The 21,755-nt window shown below is 39.5% G+C and overlaps 1 protein-coding gene across 4 annotated transcripts in view; it reads right to left on the minus strand.

Moving 5' to 3' along the window:
* Positions 1-21,755, minus strand: part of LOC110402371 (cytosolic carboxypeptidase 6-like) — an 865,976-nt gene that overhangs the window by 384,893 nt on the left and 459,328 nt on the right. For all 4 annotated transcript variants that reach the window (XM_021404385.1, XM_021404384.1, XM_021404383.1 and 1 more), the window contains one exon: positions 19,058-19,097. In XM_021404385.1, coding sequence (XP_021260060.1) covers positions 19,058-19,097 — 40 coding nt within the window. The remainder of the gene's footprint in view (positions 1-19,057; positions 19,098-21,755) is intronic.

Raw genomic sequence — 21,755 nt, forward strand, 5'->3', positions numbered from 1 at the left:
GACAGGCACTAATAGGGCTTTCAGTGTGCATTAGGTAAGCTGCTTTCTCTCCAAAAAAACACCCCACAAAACTGAATTCCTCTTGCTTGTTTGTGGGTCAGGAGATAGCATCTCTATAGGATGAAGAGCAAATCTTAGGGAAGCAAAGTGGAGCCAGGCAAAAGGCTGTCTCTGCCAGAAAGCTTTTTACACAGACCTCACATGCCTCTGCTGGAAAAGAGGTGAGAGCTTTGCATCTGGACACTGCAGCTGCCAAAGCCACCCCAAGAGTGATAGAGAAAAACATAGAGGAGGAATGCCAAGGGCAGCACAAACATCTCCGCCAGCATGAGAACGTGATGCCAAGTGAAGAGCAGAATTGCATGCCTCCACCTTGGAAATGGCATGCCTGTTTAATAAAGGAAATTTGGATGAAGAAACAACTTGCCTGGGCATATTTTTTACACATTTTTAAACTATGGAAGAAGAATAAGTGACAAAAACACTCGTGTCTGCACCTATAGCAAGCCCAGAGGTAGTGTGAAAGCTGCCAGCATAACTAAATGAAATCTGCATTGATGCCAGCCACAATCCTCAGCTGAGCAAAATATTGCAGAACTTGGCAGCTGGGTCTCTGATTGCCATTCAAACAGGTGGAGAGGAGTACAAATGAGACCTTAGAATCGGGTGAGCCCAGAGCCAAAGAATCAATGGATTGAAATGATAACACCAGACATTGCAGAAAACGGTGGAAATAAAAGGGGGGGGGGGAAAAAAGGACAAGAGAAAAGCTAAATCATGTCATGAACATCCAAGATAGGCAAGAAAACCTTGCAACTCTCAACAACTAAATAGGAAATTCATACTAAACTTCCTATTTGTATTTAGGTAGTGGACTTTATATGGTGTAAAGCACATTAGTATTAGAATAGCCTCTGGACCAGACTGGGCACATTAACTCCACGATTCACTGAAGATGTAACATCTGTGTTGTCATGCAAAAATCCAGATTATTACTTCCTTTGATCCCTGATAAACAGAACCCTCAGATGCCTTTGAGAAAATATCCTCATCAATATCGAAATACTTACAGAGAAATCTACAACTGGGAGGGAAAGAACTGAAATAGGAAAATGGAACATTTAAACTTCCAGAACTTTCTTAATAAACAAGGGAATATGGGAGGAGCACAGAGAACAGCAGTGAGTCAGGCAGTTTTAACCTTTAGGTCTGCCATTACACCACAGCCTAAGCTGGGGGTGAGTCAGACTCACTTCCATCTGCAGACTGTTTGCAGGTAAACTGGTTTAGCAAATACATTTGTGGTACCGGTCCCATTCCTTGCTGTCACAACTGACACTAATTATCACCCTTGCTGGCAGCCTTGGGGAAAAGGCCAGAGGCAGAATGGGCATAAAGACTGGAATAGTTAGGGGAGTAGTTGAGAGTTGCTGGGACAGTACTGGGGCTGCCAAGGCTTGTTGAGTCTGCTATGGGCACACACACTCCCAACGTTAATATTGAAGTCTATGGTCTACCTGAATCTCCGCAAATTCATTCACTTATAGGAAAAACAAACAAACAGTAACAACAAACAGAAGGCACAATTTACAAACAGAGCTTAGAAATGACCTCACAAAGCTAGAAATAATTGTTTGTCAGCATTCAGCATACTCTCCATTAAAATTCAAAAAATAACCCAGACCCCAAAATGCTTATGGATAAGAAGTGTGCTTCATGCAATATTATTTCTGCTTCTTATGCACAGGAGCATCTTGCTTCTAACACCGTTCTGGATGTGTTAGGTTACCCTGTCAAATTTTTTAAGTCTGCCACTCAGAAGAAAAGACCAATGCAGTGATGAAACTGAGGAAACATTCTCAGACATTTTTAATGTACCAGCTTTTGCAGAAGGTAACAACCTTGGTGTGCCATTAAATAAGGTCTTCACACTCCCAAAGCTGATATCTAGTGTGTAAAAGAGTAGAGCCCTTATACAAACGAAGAGTAACCCTGGAAGGTAGACCATGTTTATACTAACGAGAGAATGACTGCTACCAACTGAGAAGTCATCCAAGCAAATCTGCTAAATGGAGTAGTATTTCTGGAGTAAATCAGCCTCTCATTTGGCTTTAATTCAGACTTCTATCAAGTAGTTTTTCTCCTTGCAGGCCATTTAAGGAATCAAAACTAAACAGATGAATGAATAACAAAGCATAAAAAACCCTTTTCATTGCATTCATCCACTCCCTGATCAGATTCTTTAAATGTTTTCCCCATCACAACCAAATTATAAAAAATAGCCTCTATACTGTTCGGTAAGAAGTCCTGGAAATTCAAGCAGAGAAGAGAAAGAAATGTTTCATAAGAGGGAAATGTCTAAAAATAATTCATATAGAATATATATACACCAATGAAAGATAGTATCAGTGAGAAATATCAAGCCCTTGTTGAAGTGAGATGAATTGATTACTGAGAGTTACTCAGAAACAAAGTGTTATCATTAGAGGAACAGACTGGCACCCAGCTAACCTACTGCTTCATTACTAGCACCAATCAATGCCAATTGTTTCTTGAGAAGAAAATGCATTTGGCAATAGAGTACCATACTGTGCTGGGATATCCTGCATTATGAAGTCCTAATGCATGAAATGTGACTTTTTTTTCTCCTAAGCTGTAGAAAATATAGCACATTAAATTATAATATTAATTCAAATCAGAAAACTTTGAAAAAGGACTTGAAATCCTGTTTTGCAGCTTTAAAAGAGGAGACTGTTCCTAGATACTCAACAAAGCACCTACAGCAGGCTATTCCCATACATCAGATGCAATGTAAGCAGACACTTCAGAATTGCTACTTACAGTGTATCTTTCAGCAGGCAGAAGCCTAAAATATTGCATGCAACTTTCAAGGCTTGCAGTCAAACTGCAAGGTAGCAATGAGTGATTTCTTAGAAGGCAGATAAGCCTGTGGTTCTGGCTACACTGGTCCTTTCTGAAAATTAACTGGCCTGTAAAAATAGTAAAACATACTTCAAGGTGAAAAAATTCAGGACATAAGAGCATATTTAATTAAGAGATGTACTAATACATTTCTGAATGGTTTTACATCTGAAGATCAACAGTTGTGTTTATCAAGGGCAGAATTCCAACCTCTCAGTGATAAGAGTTAAAAGCTACTAAACATTGTTCAAACAATAAAACAGCAAATACTTAAATGCTTGCCTTTCCACATGATGCATTCCAACAACAACCATTATTTTACTCTGTAAACAGTGATTTTTCACTAACTGAATTATTTTTAGTATTGTTGAATTTAATTTCAGAACACTTTTGGCAATGTTCTAAGTTAAAAAGGAAACTGGGAGAAACATTTGACAATTAGTTTACTGATGAGACGTCTACTTCCTCCATATGACATCCCAAGCATTTCAAGTTTTGAAGCCAGCCTCTTATCCACACACCTCATGCTTTGGTTCACATCACGGAACAATCCTGGAGCACACAAAATGAATTCCCCTCGGATGAAATCAAATCAGAAGATGTGCTCCAACCACCAATGGACACCCAAGTCTGCAGATGAGAGCTGGTCCAAACTAAAAACCTCAGAAACATACAGTAGAGGCGTGATGTCTTCAGTACCAACCGTTCTGCTCTAAAAATCCATTCCTGCCAGTCCACACAATTTATGAGTCTAAACATAGCTTGAGCAACATGATTTAGGATTAGACCTGAGCGTTTCTCTCCATTGTCACCATTCTTGCGCCTCTTTGAGTTTTCAAAGTAAATGCTTTCAGATATTTTAGTTGTACAGAGCAAGGAGGAACAAAAATTTTGGTGCTTTTCACTTCTTGCTGCTGTGACATAAGCAGTGGTTGATGGGAATCAAAACAAATACTGCAGGTTGTTTTAATTCCTGTCAAGGCTGCTCTTAGACTGCTTACATATGAAAAGAAAATCATTTTATTTCAGAAAAAGTTTCCAAAATAACACGGCTGCTGTTTCACACTGCTGTTGGCAAATAGTCCAGACTGTCTCTACTGATCCTGCTGCATCCCAGGCCCTTCCTTGCTGCCCTGGCAAAGCCTCTGTTTGCATACCTTTCTCTCCTGCTTTTCTTTGCATGCCCTTTCTTTGGATAGGCAAGGATAAATTAAAATGATCCTTTTGGCTTCTGAGCCAAGGGAAAATGTGCATCCACACATTGGATCTTTCTTTGGGAGCATTCCAAACCTTTGAATCCTGGTTATTCTTTAAAATTACTCTAAGGTTGAGCAGAAGCAGCAGCTTATTTCACCACATTTGCCAGAGAAAAAGAGTGTATGTGTAACTTTTGAATCTGAACATTACTACCAAGGAAACTCAAATATGAACTCCTAAGAAATGCTCTTATTTGTGGAGCTTGCTGAGAGCACTATCCTTACAGGGATTCCAAATCAATCCTACTACAGGAGGTAACTGCCACTACTAATAAGGGTTTTGTTTGTAATTTGCTGTATGTTTCCTCAGGATGTCACTTCTCTCATCAGGCAAGCCTGCAGGCACTCACTCAACTCCAAACAATATAAAGTCATTAAATTATTTTGCCTTGTTAAGGTGAAAGAATAACTTCAAACAACGCAAATAAAAAAAGTCTGGAAAAGCAGCAAAGCAACCTTCAACATCATGCAAGCTAATTTTTCTTCTACGTTATTAGTTCAGCATTGTAAGTTCCCTGCTTCCAGTTTGACCTTTAACTTTGGTGAGATGCTGTCAGACTTCCACATCTAAAATAAGAGTAATATCGTTTTGTTTTAGAAGCATGGCTGCTCTGTTCGCTCCTTGCATCCTTATATCTTTTGACAACTTTTCCTTTTCTGGGACACTGAAAATGTAGCCCAAAGATTTCCAGTCATAGTTCATCACATTGGACACTGTTCAAGGCAGAAGAGGAAGGTAGCACAACAGAAATTTTATTTTTGGTAGGCTGCTCAATGGCACTGCTGATTCATGTCTTTATTTTCTGTTTTCAATCCATCTTCCCATCTGTGCTATTAACTTCAGAGTACTTCAGCAGACAAATTATTATGCCTTACTCCCATGTTACTCTTGTTTATGTCTTCCTTGTTTAATGCAGCATGAAGTATTTTAGCTAGCGTACATGGTGTAATTGGTCACCTAAAAGTCAAGCAAGAATACACCGAGTATTCGAGTTTACTTCTGAGCTCTGCTCTTGTGTTGAAGCTACAATAAAACCCATATTTTCCTTCAAAAAATTCTTCTGCATCTGTTCTCTGCATCAAAACCTAGCTCAAAACAGGAAGATCAGACAAATTCCAGACAAGGTTTCATTATGCTTCAACTAAGTGTGAAAACATACTTATTTTACCAAACTGTTATAGTAGGTATGTGAGGACTGGATAAACTGATATGTTTCCATTCAGTATGATCAGTACAAGAGGAGATGGTAAGAAAGCTCTGCTTTTATCTGCATCCTCCCCATGCTGCTCAGTTCTTTATGAGCTGTTACAAAATCTTGTCTTTCTTTATCATTGCAGTATCAGTGCTCATTTCATCTCCTCAGATACACACAGCCACCTATAGCCACTCTCCAATACCTCAAAGCCGTTCTTGGATACCTGAATAGTTTATGGGACACATACAGACTTCATAATTTGCAATATAATTTTAATACTCTGATCCATTCTAATCACTTGTGAAAGTATTCAGAAAAAAAATATATAATTATTTTGGCATATAACTTTCCAGAGTATATCTAGTTTAATTACTTGTCAGTCAGAATCTCAAGTTATTCTCAATCAGTGCTACTCCATTAAGCAGGCTTTGGTGAAGTCCTGGCTTTAAGCAGAACAACTCTGTATTTTGCTATATTGAAATGCATAGAGCGCAAACTGATCCAGCCAGTCAAGAGATCAAGGTTGTACTGTATGACTAACCGCTCTACATCTTTCTCAACCACTCAACAGTGATGTTTTAATCACCAACAAATCATCATTAGCGATAGCATTGGGCCCACTACCGTGAAAAGAATCCCATTAGAAAAGAGCCCTATTGAAGCGAGATTCTCCCACGATGAGTGATTTGTGAGATGTGGCAGCTGACTGATCTTTAACCTATTTAATATGTTCTATATTTTTTAAAAGTTGTAAGGCACTAAATCAAGCACCTTAAAAAGATTATGCAGCTAACTTTATCAACTAAATTTATAATGTACTCAAATGCTGAGATGAATTATTTGATAAATTCTCTCTCACAAAATGCTGACTGCCTTTCATTCGTGTTTAACTTTTGCAAACTAAACCTCCATCAGACTCCTCATTAATTTCCTGGGGGCTGTTGTCAAAATATCAGTCTGAGAGCCAGAACCCACACTACTTGCCTTTCTGAATGTTAGCACAATAAAATGGCATCTCTCTATGTTCCAAGATCTACTCATTACTCGTGGAATCGGGTCTCATGTGAATCCAGCTCCTTTAGTACTCCTGCCCAACAAATGTCTCAGCCTGCTGATTTGAGAGTATTTTTCTGTAGCAGTGATAAAAACAACATCCTTTTCGGTTACTACTGGACTTGAAAGCATTTTACCTGGAGGTGAGAGAAACCAGAAGAAACTCCTACTGAACACATCTGCCTTTTCTGCATCCTCAGGAAAAATTTAAACTTGTAGAGTTATAGTATATTTGCAATAAAAGAAATCCTAGCAAATATACTTAAAGTAGAACTTCTAGCTTCACTCAGATGTTTCCTCCATTTATTTCGCTTACATAAAAAAAAATAACAATATTCCCTCCTATTTAAACTTGATAATTATTTTTGTCCCCTATTTCTATTAAGGATATATTTTTGAGTTTTACTTTCTAACACTATTGCACATTTCTGTTCAATTATTTCCTAGAAATTTTATACAGCTACAGAAATTCAGCCCTTCTCAAGCAAACCACATTTGAGATTGCAATCATCTTCTCTTCAACCTTAATGAACATAAACTTGTTATGATCTGTTAATGAGGCAATCACACACTTTGAGGCCAGTAGAGGCTTTTTCTTATTATTTTATTTATCCAAAATCATGTGGTTCAAAATACAGTCACGTGGCACTGGTTGCAGCACTTTCTAAATATAGCAAAAAAGCCAACAACTATACAACTTTAGAAATTGAGTTCAAGCTCTATTTACACCAGTGGCAGATCCTACAGGAAAAAAAAAAAAAAACACAACACATTTCAACTTGATTTCTTTCTAAATGAAAGCCATTTTACTGATCATCCAGGTTGCCTTTTGCCAGAGTTTTGCTAGCTTTACTCTCTATTTTGAGACTAGGACATTCCTACATCTGATTTGTTCTTCAGCTTCCCAAGTATTCTCAAATATTCTGCTTAGACTTTTGACTGCTATTGTGCTCCGAGCAGACATATGTAATGACTCAGATAGCATTCTCAAGCAGTACAAGCTAGGTTAAAACTACTGCATAGAAATTTGGGACAGTGCATCTGCTTATCTTAAAGAGTTCTTTAACTTCTATATTATGGAATATAATCTGGGGAGAAATGACTTGTTTCCTGGATTTCCTCATTCAAGGTTAAGTACATCACAGATGAACATCACTGCTGCTACCATATTTTAATGAAATCAGGAAGTGAAAGTATTCTAGTTTAGGATTCACTGTGGTTCATCTGCCCGAGCTGCCCACTCAAGTCCTGGAGAGAACAGAAATTCAATGATGTCTGTCTTCTCCATGGTCCTTAGCAACGTTGCAACAGTACAGGATGTCCTGAGTTGCAATAAAAGAAATCAGGCCACAACACTGGCAGAATTACAGATAACCGTAATTCTACTGTATGGCATTTGTACAGTCATCTGAACTGAACTAGGTGCCTGACCTCTAGTGAAGGAATCTGTTGGAGGAAACATCAGAATGGACACTGTTTCTTTCTGGAATTGATCATCTAATGAACAAAGAGTACAGGTAAAAAAAAAAACAAGAAAGCGCTCCATCTTTGGAAGCCATTGATCAGTGAATCACCAAGCAGCAAAAGGCAACAAAATGAAATCAATTAAAGTTTCATGAATACACTACAGATTTCCAAAGGCATTCCCATGTTTGCTGGATAAGGTTTGTAGCTAGCCTAATGAGCTCTGCAATCCAGTGTCCAGCTTTTCAACTGATCTTATAGATAAGTATGTATAGGTAATTTTCATATAAACAAGAATTTGTTTTTGTATTGAACTTGGCAAATAAAGAGCTAAATGCACACCGTATACAGATTTAAATCAAGATGTCTCCTTTGCTGTTGAAAATGGTATCGAAGGTTCCAATAAATAAGAGATAAATGTGCAAACATTTCAATAAAAATATAATTAAAATAAACAAGAGAAACTCCTGTTTGCACAGTTGGTAATTGGTGCTAATCGCCACCCTCATTTTTTATTTTTTAAATTTATCTGCTGTTGTGTTTTTAACTTCCCACTTTCAAACACAACCTAAAGACATTCAGGATGCCACCAGCCTACCACTCACCAAGTCCATTCACCATCAGTAACCCTGGAAGAAACGGGACTGATGCTCTTTTTTCCACTACTGCCAGTGATTTAATTATAAAAGCCATCCCAGTAGGCTCATGCTCTGTATCAAACACCAAACGGGCAGAAGCTGGGAGGCTCCTCCACTCCAGTCTCTGGTATGTCTCAGCCTTGGTGGGGAGGAATTGGCTTCTGGGATAAGAGGCTAATTTATCAGCTATATAATGATACATCTCTCTCGTTTCATCCAGCTGCCTCCTTCGGAAGAAATGGACGTTTAAAGAGACTTAGATCCAATTAATAATTAATGTTCAAAGCAGATATACAAAATAGCTCATATCCAAATGGGAAATCAAATTTCTAGAGATGAAATAATAAGAAGTACAAGAAAATGTTTAAATACATTTATCTGCACATTGAAATAGAAGTTCTATGGCCTTAAAAAAATTATGAAAAGAGTTCCTGAAATCAGCTTGTCCTTGCTAATAAATACCAGGCCATGGTACTCTAAAATTTTGATTAACATACATACAAATACATAAAGTTCTGTCTCCTAGCCCTCTTCTCTCTCAGGAAACTGCCTGGCAAGGTAGAGGATTTACTTGCTGATTGGTCCTTTAGTACCACTGGAATAAGCATGATAATTATAAATGGTAATCCAGTGCCAAAGAGCGCAGGCAAAAGTGGACAAGATGCTTCAGATGAAGCTGATGGCATTAACCATGAACAAGACTGAACATGAAGAGGGAGAAAACAGGCCTTATTTTTAAGGCTATACTAGCAAAACCTCTCTTGCAGAAAGTGAATAATAAATATGCTGGATGCCATAGTAATGTCCATGGGGGAAGGTAAGGGATTGCTATAAAACACAGTATTCTAACTACTACAGATGTTGCTGCTAGAATTTACAGCTTTCTCTGTGTGCTTATCTCTCCTCACCAGTTTCTGCATATTGAGTCACATTCAAACATGGGCCATTTTTAGCCATCTTTTTATTATTTTAACCTTTTTTTTTAAAAAGCTACAATTAATTTCTTCTGCACTATTCTGTAACGTTAAATAGATTCAAGACCTGTATTTACAAACCACATGCAATCCCATTTTGGCACATGTAAATTACATGCAAATACATTCTAAATTAGTTTGTTTATCACTCCAGAATTCTAATCCAAAGGCTTTGTTTTTTCAAAAATTTAGTTTTTATTCTGACATGTTTACAAATGAGTTTGACTCTGGAAAATAACTTAATAAACTCAGGGTTAGCTATGCAATTAGAGGAGGCATCTGGGAACCATAAAACCTGGAAAACAACATTTACATCTTTTGTACATCCAAGACTCCACTTTTCTTTCTCCCTTGAATACATCATTTCAAAATATTGCAGTTATTTTTGTATGAGGACAAACAGCAAGAATTCATTTTTATAACCAATGACCCCTCTCTCCAATGAGCAATTCATGGGGTAGGGCCGGATAAAATGCACAAAGTAGAAGATTTCATTACAAAAAAAAGAAAATGAAAAATAACTGAATTAACATTGATCATGACTTTTCAACGGCATTTCTTATTATTACGGCTAGGAAAAGTCTCCTGTGGGCAGTAAAGCTTTCCCATGTATTATTAGCCCTCTACGGAAAGCTATGAAAAGACACAAATCTGTTTTGTCAAAGGACAGAAGAGCATTTAGTTATAAGAGAAAGTACGGTCATAATCCATTGCCAGGTTAAAGGTGAAGAAAACAGAACTATAACACAAAGCCTTAAGAGAGTAATACTCCTGCAGTTAATTCCTGAACACCACAGTCGAGACGCCTGGTTTGTGGGGAGAATACATTCTCAGGGCAACCTGACATCTATATGGTTTATATTTATTAGCAGCAGAGCTATTATATAGCATCTCTGTTTGTGCTGGGTACAAACACACCCAGCATTTGTCGAGATGCCACAAGTGCTCCTGCAGCCACTGCCAGAGCCCTGTACGGCAGCGATCGCCCTCGCCTGCACAGAGGGATGGGCACACCTTGCTTTGTTTTGCTCCTACCAGTGGTGCAGCCCAGAGCAGCTGTCTTTGGATGCTCAGGCTGCTTGGGAACTTTTCCTAGAACGGAGGACTAACAAAATGCAGAATGTTGGGGTGAGAGGGTTGAGTTGGGCATCACATGCTAACGCAGCTCAGGAGTTTGCTCACAGTATTGGGCTCATCAGATTCCTGACAGAGATTAGGGGTTTGGTACAGGTAAGAGGCCACTTGAGTGCTCTGGGTCACATCCCATCACAGACTTGCAGCAGATCTGAGTGACCAGATGAGGATTCATTCCGCATCAACCCAGGGGCCCCACTCTCTCCCAGCCCTCAGCAGGAGCAGCAGGCAGGCAGGGTGAACACAGGGGATGGCAGCACAGCAACATTTAGCATCGCTCTGAGACTGTCCTAAAGACGGGCAGGAAAATTAGGGTCATTACAAATGATTCTTCCTTTCAGTAGTCCCCAGAGGATAAGGACGATGGCTGCAGCTGAGTAACAGAGCAGGTAATGTAATAAAAACATCAAGAATAATATAATCCCCCGCTGTCTTCTAGATGGTTCAAACACACTTATTTTCATTTTTATTTGTATGGCCCAGCAAATACGACTTTGTGGCTTACGCTGCCCTCCCCAGGTCCTGCTGCAGACCTCATCCTGTTCTGCCTGATTTCCTGGCTCTGCTGCCAGCACTCTCTGTCCCAGCACTCACAGCACCTGCACGGTCCAGTGCTGACACCCCAGCCAGCTGCCACGTCAGAAGCAGACTGCAGTGACAGAAGAGTATTTCACCTTCCTTTAACCTGCTTTTAAAGGACACTGCAGTGATACAACTGCCTCACAGTACCCACGTTATCTCCTTTAGCAGCACCTCAGATAACTCCCTCCCACACCGCGCTGTGCTGGGTGATGAACAAGTCACTGCTCCACCATGGGTTATCCTGCACTTTCAGTCTGGATTCACAAAACCATCACACCTTCCCCATTCAAATCTCCTAAAAACTCCTTTGTACCTTCAAGTTTCAAGCTCAAAATAATAACAAAGGCTCTAGTTTATCCTTTCCTGTGGGTTTCCTAGTGGCCTTGGCTGACTGCTTTAATAGAAGGTATTCTGCATGCAAAAAAAGAGCCCACTGGAAATTCTTGGGAAAAAAATGAGCTAAGAACAGGTTCTTTTGTGCAGTTTTCCTCAGTCTCATCCATTTAGCTGTATGAGCATCAATGCTTGGCCATTTTCTGTTTCAGCAGCAAATGAGGGAAAGGGGCAGCAGAGAGGCATGGGAGTCTAGAAGAAGGCAAAGACAGCCATGGGAAGCTTCTCAAAAATAGAAAGCAGTTCTATTAAAAAAATCATCCTTTACTTTCAACATTCTCTGTCCATTTTTCCTGCCCATCATCCCTGCTTTGTCTGTTTCAGGTAACAAGTATTCAGGGGCAGCTCGGTGCCACCCAGCGCATACAGCACAACGACATCCTTGTGGGTGGGGATACACAGGTGCTACTAAAATAGAAGTGGAGCACAGCTAGATGTGTGTGCCCAGCTAGGATTAAAAATAAAGTCGCAAGCAAAGGTTTGGGTCCAGGTGTAATCCAGCAGTGCTGCAAAGACGGCATACTCAAGCCAGCAAAATCCAGCAAGAGCCAGGGCTTGTTTCTGGCTATAGCACCCAGCTCAGGCACTGCTGCATTGCCCTCCATTTCATGATGTCAGTGTAACCCCCTGCTGCCTCCAGGTATGGAGAATACACTGATTTTTCACTAAGTCTCGTTCAGGTCGCTCAGCAGATAATTAAACAGACAAAAATTCCTGAATGAAGAAACTGTTTCCATACAGATGTCCTTGCTAATTAAAATTTCATTAGAAGAGGAAAAAAAAAAAAAGCTTTCCATGCTCTCTAAAACCATCTAACACTAAGAAAGGTTGTTGGATTTTCTTTTGTTTTTGTGGGGTGTTTTTTTTCGTCATTTTTTGAGAGAGGAGGAGATTATTTTAAGTTTTCCTCAAGCTTATCCAAAAAGAGAAGCAGCACAATTCACCTGTGCACAAAATTGCTCATTTTCCCTCTAAGTGAGCTCATTCCTCACATTGTGAAGTACAACAGAAAGCATTATGTGCAAACATTTACAGCATAAAAAGCCTCGTCACCTGGGATACTCACTGCTTCTGAAAAGTCTGATCAAAGATAAAAACCAAGACAACTCCTTGTAATCAATTATGCGCAGATAGTCCTCGGTGTATGTGCAATTCATAAAAATAATACTGAAAACATAACACGGATTTACATGCAGAAAAGAAATACGGACACGGACAGAACACTAATCTGCTGATTGGTATCTGAAAGAGACAAGCCCAGCTCCATAGGCGAGGCTCCGGCTCTGCGGTGCTCCCTCCAGCAGGGCTGCGGCAGCCCCTGCCCACGGAGCTGTGAAGGTCACAGCAGGACGAGCTAGATTCGGGTTTTATTTCTGTGTAGGCAGAGAGCACTAACCCCCACACAAACGCACGCACCCAAACAGCACTGAAGGTTAAAGCAAGCCACTGCCTGGCAATCTGGCTTCTCCTAAACGTGGGCCCACGTGGTGATGCCTGCCCCACTGGGGTTCTCCTGGGGGACAAACTCTCTGCGTGCCATGGGGGACCCGCAGCCATCACCAAACACGCCTGCCTCCGCAATCAGAAGGGCAGAGGAAGATATGCTCAGGTCTCCAGCTTGTACGAACACTACCATCGCTGCCCTCACTGATACCAAATTCACACTACAAGGTCTTGTCTATGTCTTTTTCACTCAGTCTTGTGGCAGTCAACTTGAGGAGTTCACATTGCAACGTCAAACCTTTCATCAACTCCAACCCTCCCCCCCCCCAACCAAACCTATAAAATATTTATATTTCAACATGAGGATTTATTCCTGTTTTGATCTGGCTGACATCTTTTTGTCACAGGTTTTGCACATTTTTGGCTTGGTGAACCCCAAAGAGTACACGGGAACTTAATGAGCAGATCAATTACTGGTCATAAGAAAAGACATTGTCTCTTTAAAGGTTATTTGAAGGTTGATTGCTATCTTATTGCTTATATCCTGCAAAACTATTCAGCCTTATGAATGAATTTGACCTTTTTATACTTACTGGGAAAAAAAAAAGAAAAAACGAAGAGAAGTTAATTTAGAGCTCTATAATACAACACTTTTTCCCAGAGAAATGAAAGGGCATTCAAATCGATACCTGCACAATAACACTCTGATGAATGTTTGCACCCAATTTTCTCATTTTGCTAACTTGAGATTGGGCATTTTGAATAGTTCTCAAAGAACATATTCTTTATGTGCTGTGAAGTATGTGGTATTGTGTCCAAACAATGCTAGAGGATAATCATTATAGGAGTATCACTGGGCCTGAAAAGGTCAGTTAGTTAGAAATGTCAGCTTTCAATGCAGCCATGCCGGACCTCCCTATGTAAGGATCCAATTAAAGGGACATGCCAAGGTGCATGGAAACATCATGGTGACCCAGAATAATAATAAGGTATTGTGGAAAAACTTGATATTTTTCTTCAAAAGTAATGGATTAGCCTTCAGTATATCCTTTCTGCAGTCTTATTTTGACTTTGTAAATATCACTTATTCTACATGAATCCAAAAAAGGTCATTTAAAAAAAATGCAAAGGTGGGGATGAAACAGTCTTACTAAAAGTAAATATCGAGTAACTAAATGGAAAAACTCTGGTTATTGGACCAAAAAGAAAAAAAAAAAGTCATTTCAGTAGAACTCAGAAGTGTGATACTTGAGATGGATATGCGTGATGTTTTGGGAGACAGATGGGCATAAATCAGGGGAGACAGGCAGACAGGTGAGGGAGAACTTATTCTCCTGGGACATGCTGTGAGCGAGGATTGTCTGCACAGGGGAAAGACAGGAGCAACAGTAATACCAGTCAGTGGATACCTGGCATCTCTGCAATTGTTCTTTTCAACCCATCAGAGAGGTATAAATAAGAATTAGGAGGATACCGATCTGCACAAATAAGTAATTATAAGCAACAATATTAATTCTCCTTATCGCAGCTAATGAAAATTTTTACAGCTGTTCAGACGCTGTGAAGATGAGGAATTGGATAGAGTCAAATTTCTTAATCAGGCTCAGGACAGCCAAAACCAACCTAATGGCACTAAAATGGCACTGTGCTTTCTCTGTGCTCTCTGTTAGTCCATCATCTTGCTAAAGGATCACCAAGTGTGGAACAAATTTCTTCCAGCATTCCTAGGGTTCAGCTAAAAACAGACAATGCAAATTTCACTCTGAGCTGAGACTTCGGCACGTGTGTTTTATTTTTTATGGCAAAGAAATTCTTGTACTGTGTGTGGGTTCAAACAATTTTGGGTCTATTGCCTCGCAGAGCAGTGAGGTCTGGTTCCTCCAAGTTATTTTGCAATATTGTGGGCACATGGGGGGAATTAATACCACCACCATAGTGGTACAAGAAATGGTTTCCCTCCTATTCATCACTGAGCATTGAAAGACTCCGTTATTAGCAAACGTCATTTCTTTTTTCCACCATCTTTCCAAATAAAATAGCATGTGAAGTTTCGCTAACAAACACAAGTAGTAATTACAGCAGGCTGTTTAAAAACTCAGACACTATCTCTTGACACCTCCTTAGTCCAAAAATCAATGTAGTATTAATTAATAAGGACCATCAAAAATAGTAGCCAAGTTTTAGCAGCAAACAATTTTCTGTCACATTTTATTACTCTGGATCATTTTTTACTAATACCCGTCTTCTAGCTTCATGACTTTGGGTTCATATTATTTTCATGCTTCAATTAGAAAGAAGTAGATAGCCAGACTATCCAGGAGGGTAATGGAAAAGTCTTGTAGGGGGGCTTAGTGGTGGAATTTATGGCTAAATGAAACTTTCAAATACACTATAAAACTTCTCCTTCCTTTGCTTAGTTTTACTTGAGGTCTCATAAGCTGTAATATGTAGAAATGCAAAACTTAATCAGCTAAAAAATAGAGCAAATCCCACATATCATTTTATGCAATACCAGGAGAGCAGAAATATATTTTCCTAACCAGAGAAAATTAACTAGGCAACAGTCCTATATCTATAATTTAAAGCAGTAAAATATGTATGGCAGAAACTAAAGCCACCTTAAAAGAATTCACTGTAGCAGCGTATCACAAATTAATGAAATGGAGACATTTTTAGAGCATGCCACACTGAAGATATTAAAAGGGGGGAGAATATTTCACCCCATAGGTAAGTCTGATAAATACTTTTAAAATCAAGCTTTCTTCCCTGTTTAAAAGTGCAAGAGCTTGAATATTAGAGGAAAGCACACACACAGCCATTAGCATTTCTGATCAAACCTCAGTGTCACTCCACAGAGATGAGGGATATTTCACTCTGTCAGTGTGTGTAAATTCCTAATGCGGTCACAGGAAAATCTGAATAAATTGAAAGGAAGGAATTATGGAGTCAGCTCTTACTTTATTTCTCCTAAAACAGAGCTGAAAGAGACTTAAAATACTTTATATTCCATGCTGTAGCCAAGCTGGGCACTATAGAATATTCAACTACTGCAGGTTTTTTAAATGCAATCAATTTACTGCTGCCAAATGTAGTAGGTTTATATACATCTGGGAAACATGCACCTACGGTGCTGATGAATTTCTCCTGACATTGCACTGATTTCAAGAGAATGTTATTTTAAATTGGCAGTAGAGAGACTGGTAGAGAAGGATAAAGCCCTAAGGACGGCTGAATCAAAGAGAATTTCAAAAGAATTTTCCTGATGGTTCTTGGATAATATCACATGTTAGCTACTTTCAAAGCCAATAGTTTCCAACGCACTTCCATTTATGGTATCAATAATTAAAAATACTTCTGTGGGAGATGAACTTACCTTACAGAGAAGAGAAATTGGAAAGCTATATTATTATTGTAAACACACGAGATGCAAAAATCTTTGTCTCCAGGGAAAAGCGATAGAAACAGGGATGTCTTATTTGCAGCTATTGAGTGGTTACCATGAAACGTGACACGGTTGCATGTGCGTGTTTGAAGCATTAGAGAACATGATCACATAGAAATTAAGGGCAGATCAGACTAAGCCACCTGAAAATTTGGTTCCAAAACCCAAAGCCTAGAAGACACAGTGTAGAGAAAATGTTTTGGATCAAATTCAGAGGTGGAAAAAACTAAGTTTAAAGAAAATTTAAATTACCAAAACTTAAACCTCATTATGTCCCACTCCCTGCCAGCACGTCCCTGCCAGCTACTAATGAATTTTTAAAATCTTTCCCCCACCCCACTGCGTACATCGGCTCTGAATCTGGCACCCTGAACCGTACAGCGCGTTGCAGTCTAATTGTAACTCACATGTCAAGGGGCAAGAAGAAAGGAGTGTGGCGAGAGCACTGATAAATTTAACTCAACATTCCTCCAGCTACTCAGCAGCACGGCAGAGCCGTGAACTCCCCTCCACATTTTACATGGGTGTCAGTTACTTCAAAGGAATATATTCAAGCATGAGGGAGTCTGGCTCGCTCCCAGCTTATGCATCATTTGTGCCTGGCTGTTTCTGGAAACCCACGGCAAAGCAAAGACTTCCTCCAGTTTGGGGCATGTTGTGGAGGATTCTGGAGCTGCTTTTTTAGTGCTGGAACAGGTTAGCTGCGCATCTGCATACAAAACATCTCTTACTCTCTGCATTTCTGCCTTTTTTTTTTTTTTTTTTCTGTCCCCCTCCAGAATGCCCTGAGTTCACCTTGCAGATTAATGATGCACACCTGTTCAACTAAACACACAAATCAGCTGTTCCAACAGTGCCCTGCATACATGATTCAGTGTTTGGAAGTCACCTGGAGCAAGACAAGAGGCTTCTCCCCCTTTCAGTGCAGTATGTGTACCTACACCATCACTGGAAGCTGTTTTCAAATTTAGCTATTTTTATCATTCCAATTGGTTGCTTTGTTGATTTAATAAGTTGCTGTATCAAACTGAAAGATATGAAGCAACAGCTACTTAATGCAATCACACCTATACACAAAATCAGCTAAGTCAAACTTTCACAGCTCCAGTGACTACTGTATTTAAAATTACAAGAAAGCAATTAAAAATTCCTTTTACAAACATGTTCCATACAAGGTTATTCTGTTCCACAACCTTCCTTTTGTCTTTTTTTTTTTTTTTAAATTAAAGAAGGTGTACTTTAGCGCCCTTATCTGAGATCTAAGTGCCTGTTACAATTAAGACACTCAGAGGTCTTTTTTCCTTTTCTTTTTCCTCTAGAAATAGAGAACGTTGAAGATATGAAAAATGAAGAAAAAAACATGCCATGTTTGCCCTTGAAGTTACAGTCAGAATAGTGACAATGGCTGTATCACACTGTATTGTTGCTTTTATCAGCAAGTGCCCTGAGCATACATTAACATAATTGCAAACTGCATGAAAAGTGAACATGCAAAAATGTGAGGCAGTTGCCAATAGCCTCAAACATCTGTCCCAACAAAGCGCTCCTCCTCCTTATTTTAATTCTTATTATTTTAACAAGGTTAGTGAAGGAGAAACCATGTCACAGATGATATCTGCATTTAGAGTGTCAGAACAATTATTGATGCAAAATTGTTATCCAAGCAAATATGTGTCACATTTTGTTCACTTCCCATAACACCTGTTCATTTCCCAACATGTTATTCCCAGTTAAAGCCAGAACTCATTAGTCCCAGTTAAAGCCAAACTGAAAGCTTAATATGTACATACAGCTGAAAAAACTGAAGAGAGAACCAAAAGGTAGCACCATTCACGCACAGCATGTCTGGAGCTGGTGGGCAGCAAACTTCTGTAGCAGCCAACAGAATGAAACTGAGACAAAAGCCAGCAAGAAATTAATAGCCACCCAGCCTTAAGAGTGGAGATCAAAGAGCACTATCCAAACACGGTACTGAAACCTTTGAGCTCACTATGCCAAGGAGCCCATCACATCTGCATTATGACACATTTTGGTTTATCTTCTCAATAGGTAAATAAGGAAGGCTGTAATGCAGATGAGCATTTAACACAATTCAATTTCACCTAAATATTTTCTGCCCCATATCAGGGTTCTCTAGACCCAGTTCTTGACCTCCTGTCTCCCACCACATGCACACAGGGCCACTGTCTCATTGCTCCCCAAACTGCTCATATTTGCTACTAAGAAAAGTCAAACTCGCATTTCTGTGATAGTTGAACACACATTGTGAATTTGAGGGCATCTGCCCTGCAGACATACCGCTAACTGTAACCCCAGGAGGCTTAAAGAAATATCAACACTCAAATTCATAGAGTAAAGGTCTGAAGAGGCAGCTCTGTGAACGGATAACTGCCCGGGGCTTTGCCAAGCACAATATAGCTGTCACTTGTTATTACGTGAAAGATTTTCTGGGGAACAGTGTTTTTCATTTTGCATGTCAGAGACAGGGGGAAAAAAAATACATTTAGACAACCATCTCTTTAAGAAAAGAGAAGAGAGCCATGCGGCAGAGCTCACTTACCGGGGCTGGTTATTGTCAGAAGGTCAAGCTGCCGTCTCTGCTGAAAAACAAATTATAAAAGGAATTGTTAAAAGGAGACTAATTTTAGTGGGTGAGCTTAGACCCGTGAAGTAAATGTTCTGACATTTATAGTAGAATTAATTACAAGTTACATGGTTCACAGTAAATCTTTTGGATAGGATCCTCATGTACTTTATGAGAAACAATAACAACAACAAAAAAAAACCTAGCTCAGTCCTTTTAATGTGTTTTTATTTGCACTTATAAAGTGTTACTATTTCTTTTTTGGAGCATATATTTGAAATGGATAGCTAGAAGCACAGATGGACCGATCTATTTATGAAAGTGGTTTCTGATTCCATAGGGAAGGAGACAAGGAACCAAGACAAGAAATCCTAAGTTCTTTATTCATATCAGTCACTGACTCATAGCCTGTATGTGATCAAGCACAATTATATTGCCTTGGGGTAAACCTTTCAAAGACTTGTAAGGGGATCTAGACAAACTCAAGACTGACAAAAGGAAAGTTTCTTTTTACACCGAGCACAGTTAGCCTACAGATTGCATTGCCACCAGTTATCCCTCACCCCAAAGCTTTCCAGACTTGATCAGCACTGAATGTTTGTACAGATCACAAAATAGAGGGATTTATGATGGCAAATATCAAGTTTAAACCAAATAGTTTTTTTCTGGAAGGCCTGCAAACATCCATCACTAGACCATCACTGGAATGGCTATCCCTCATTTCACAAACAGCCTGTTACTGCCTCTTCTTCTCAGCTTTCTAACTTTCTGTCTTCTCCCTAACTTTGCCCATCATTAGTGTGTCTAGCTGGCATTTCAGATTATACTGTCCAGTTTAATTTCTCTCTCCTAATCTACTCAATAATGTCTGTGTTACTTTCATTTATTGTCAGCCCTATTGATCTTTTTCTAATCTAATTCTCATCATTACATTCACTGTATTCTCTGGGTGACAGCTTAAAGTCCTTGAGGAAGAAACACCGACTTGATACTCCCTATAGTGAACGTTCATCCCTGGAAATTACAACTGATGAAACTCCTTTCCAAACTCATTGTTTCTCTGCAAGTAGAGCTTCACTGGCTGAAGTATGTGGACACAGCTGATCATCCACTGGATGTACTTGAGTTACAAACCCAAAACTGAATTTGGCCTCCTGGGAAGCTACGTGAGGTGTCAGACTGAGAAAAACATTTTCTGACACATTGCTGGCCTTCAGTACCTTAGCTCTCGTACAATGGAAATCACCTTTGAGAGAAACCTCATTCCTGTCTGCTTTCATAATTATTCCTTGTTTGCTTAACTCTGACGAGGCATTTTTAGTATGACTTTAGCAATATGCTTGACATTTGATTTATTATCACATATTACGGCCAAACTAAGACAAGCATGCCAAGGTACTGGTAAAATTGAGCAGAAGAACCTGCCCTATTGCCTTGCATCTCCTCCACAAGAGCCATTCAGAAATGTTATCCCAGCTCTACTGAGTTCTGCTCACTCCAGACTTTTCATAGAGAGCAATAATGCAAAGTAAGCAATAGTGCAAATGAAGGACCTGCCTCCCCAGTGGGAGCTATAAGAAGAAATGGCTCCTAATGAGTTGAATTTTATATAGACTCTGTGCCTTAATCCTGAGTCACATCTATAAAGCTATGAAGTGCTAGGACTTAGCACCCACTGGGCCAAAAGCTTTGCTTACATTTCTCATCACAACTGGAACTCCAAATTCTGTATGTCTAATGAACAGCTAGAGCAGAAAAGTAAATGCTTCTCTACTGGGGAAAAAAAAAAAAAAGAAGGTGGAATATAAATAGTCTACATTAAAGAAGGTTGCAGACTGTAGCATGTTTGAAAAGAGAAATGCATGTATAGCCTAACTGACCCCCAATCCTGACCTAAGGTTGCTACCTAGATTTAGAAGAAGCATTAAATAAAAACCTCAATTGCTTAACTCGATATTGCAAGAAGAAAAACAGAATAGGTTAAACAAAATATTAAACAAAGTGAAACTTCTCTTCCTGATAGGATGCTGCCTTCAAACTGGGCTTGAAAAAAAAATAAATTAACCACAGGTCCAGGAAATCTTTGTGTACGTGTTGAACTTTAAGCACAAGTTATTTCTCTGACTTCAAATGGAGCAGCACTGATATTTCGCATCTAACACCTAAATGCTGCGAGGGCTTTGAAATGCCACCAGGCTCTTGGCCCTGACTCCATGCAGGCACGCCAGGCTGCAGCTCCATGCTGGCTGCCTGACCTGAGCACCCAGGGAGAAAAGATTCCTCTACTCTGACCTTCAGCAGACCTTGAAGAGGTTTCTCTCATTTAGCACAGCAAGGAAAGCTTGCACACACTCACCCAAGCCCTGGAGAGAAGGAAACAGCAAAACACATCTCAAAATCATGCATTTAAACATGCAAAAATGCACTAATTATGGACCCAATCACTTTCTGGAAATTCAAGCCTGCTCTCAGATCTCAGGGGCTAACTCTCTGCAGTTTCCAGGGCTCAGCTGGATGCTAGCAGACTAGTAACTATATGGATTTTTTTTTTTTCATTTGTACTGGCAGACTTATGAGTAGCTATAAAAGCAACAAAATTTGGATTTAAAGAGAAAGACATTACACAAAGTGTCCACAGTTAATAAAATAATTGCATCAGAAATATCATGGCTGT

The sequence above is a fragment of the Numida meleagris genome, chromosome 7 (assembly GCF_002078875.1).
Source record: "Numida meleagris isolate 19003 breed g44 Domestic line chromosome 7, NumMel1.0, whole genome shotgun sequence".
Taxonomy (NCBI): Eukaryota; Metazoa; Chordata; class Aves; order Galliformes; family Numididae; genus Numida; species Numida meleagris.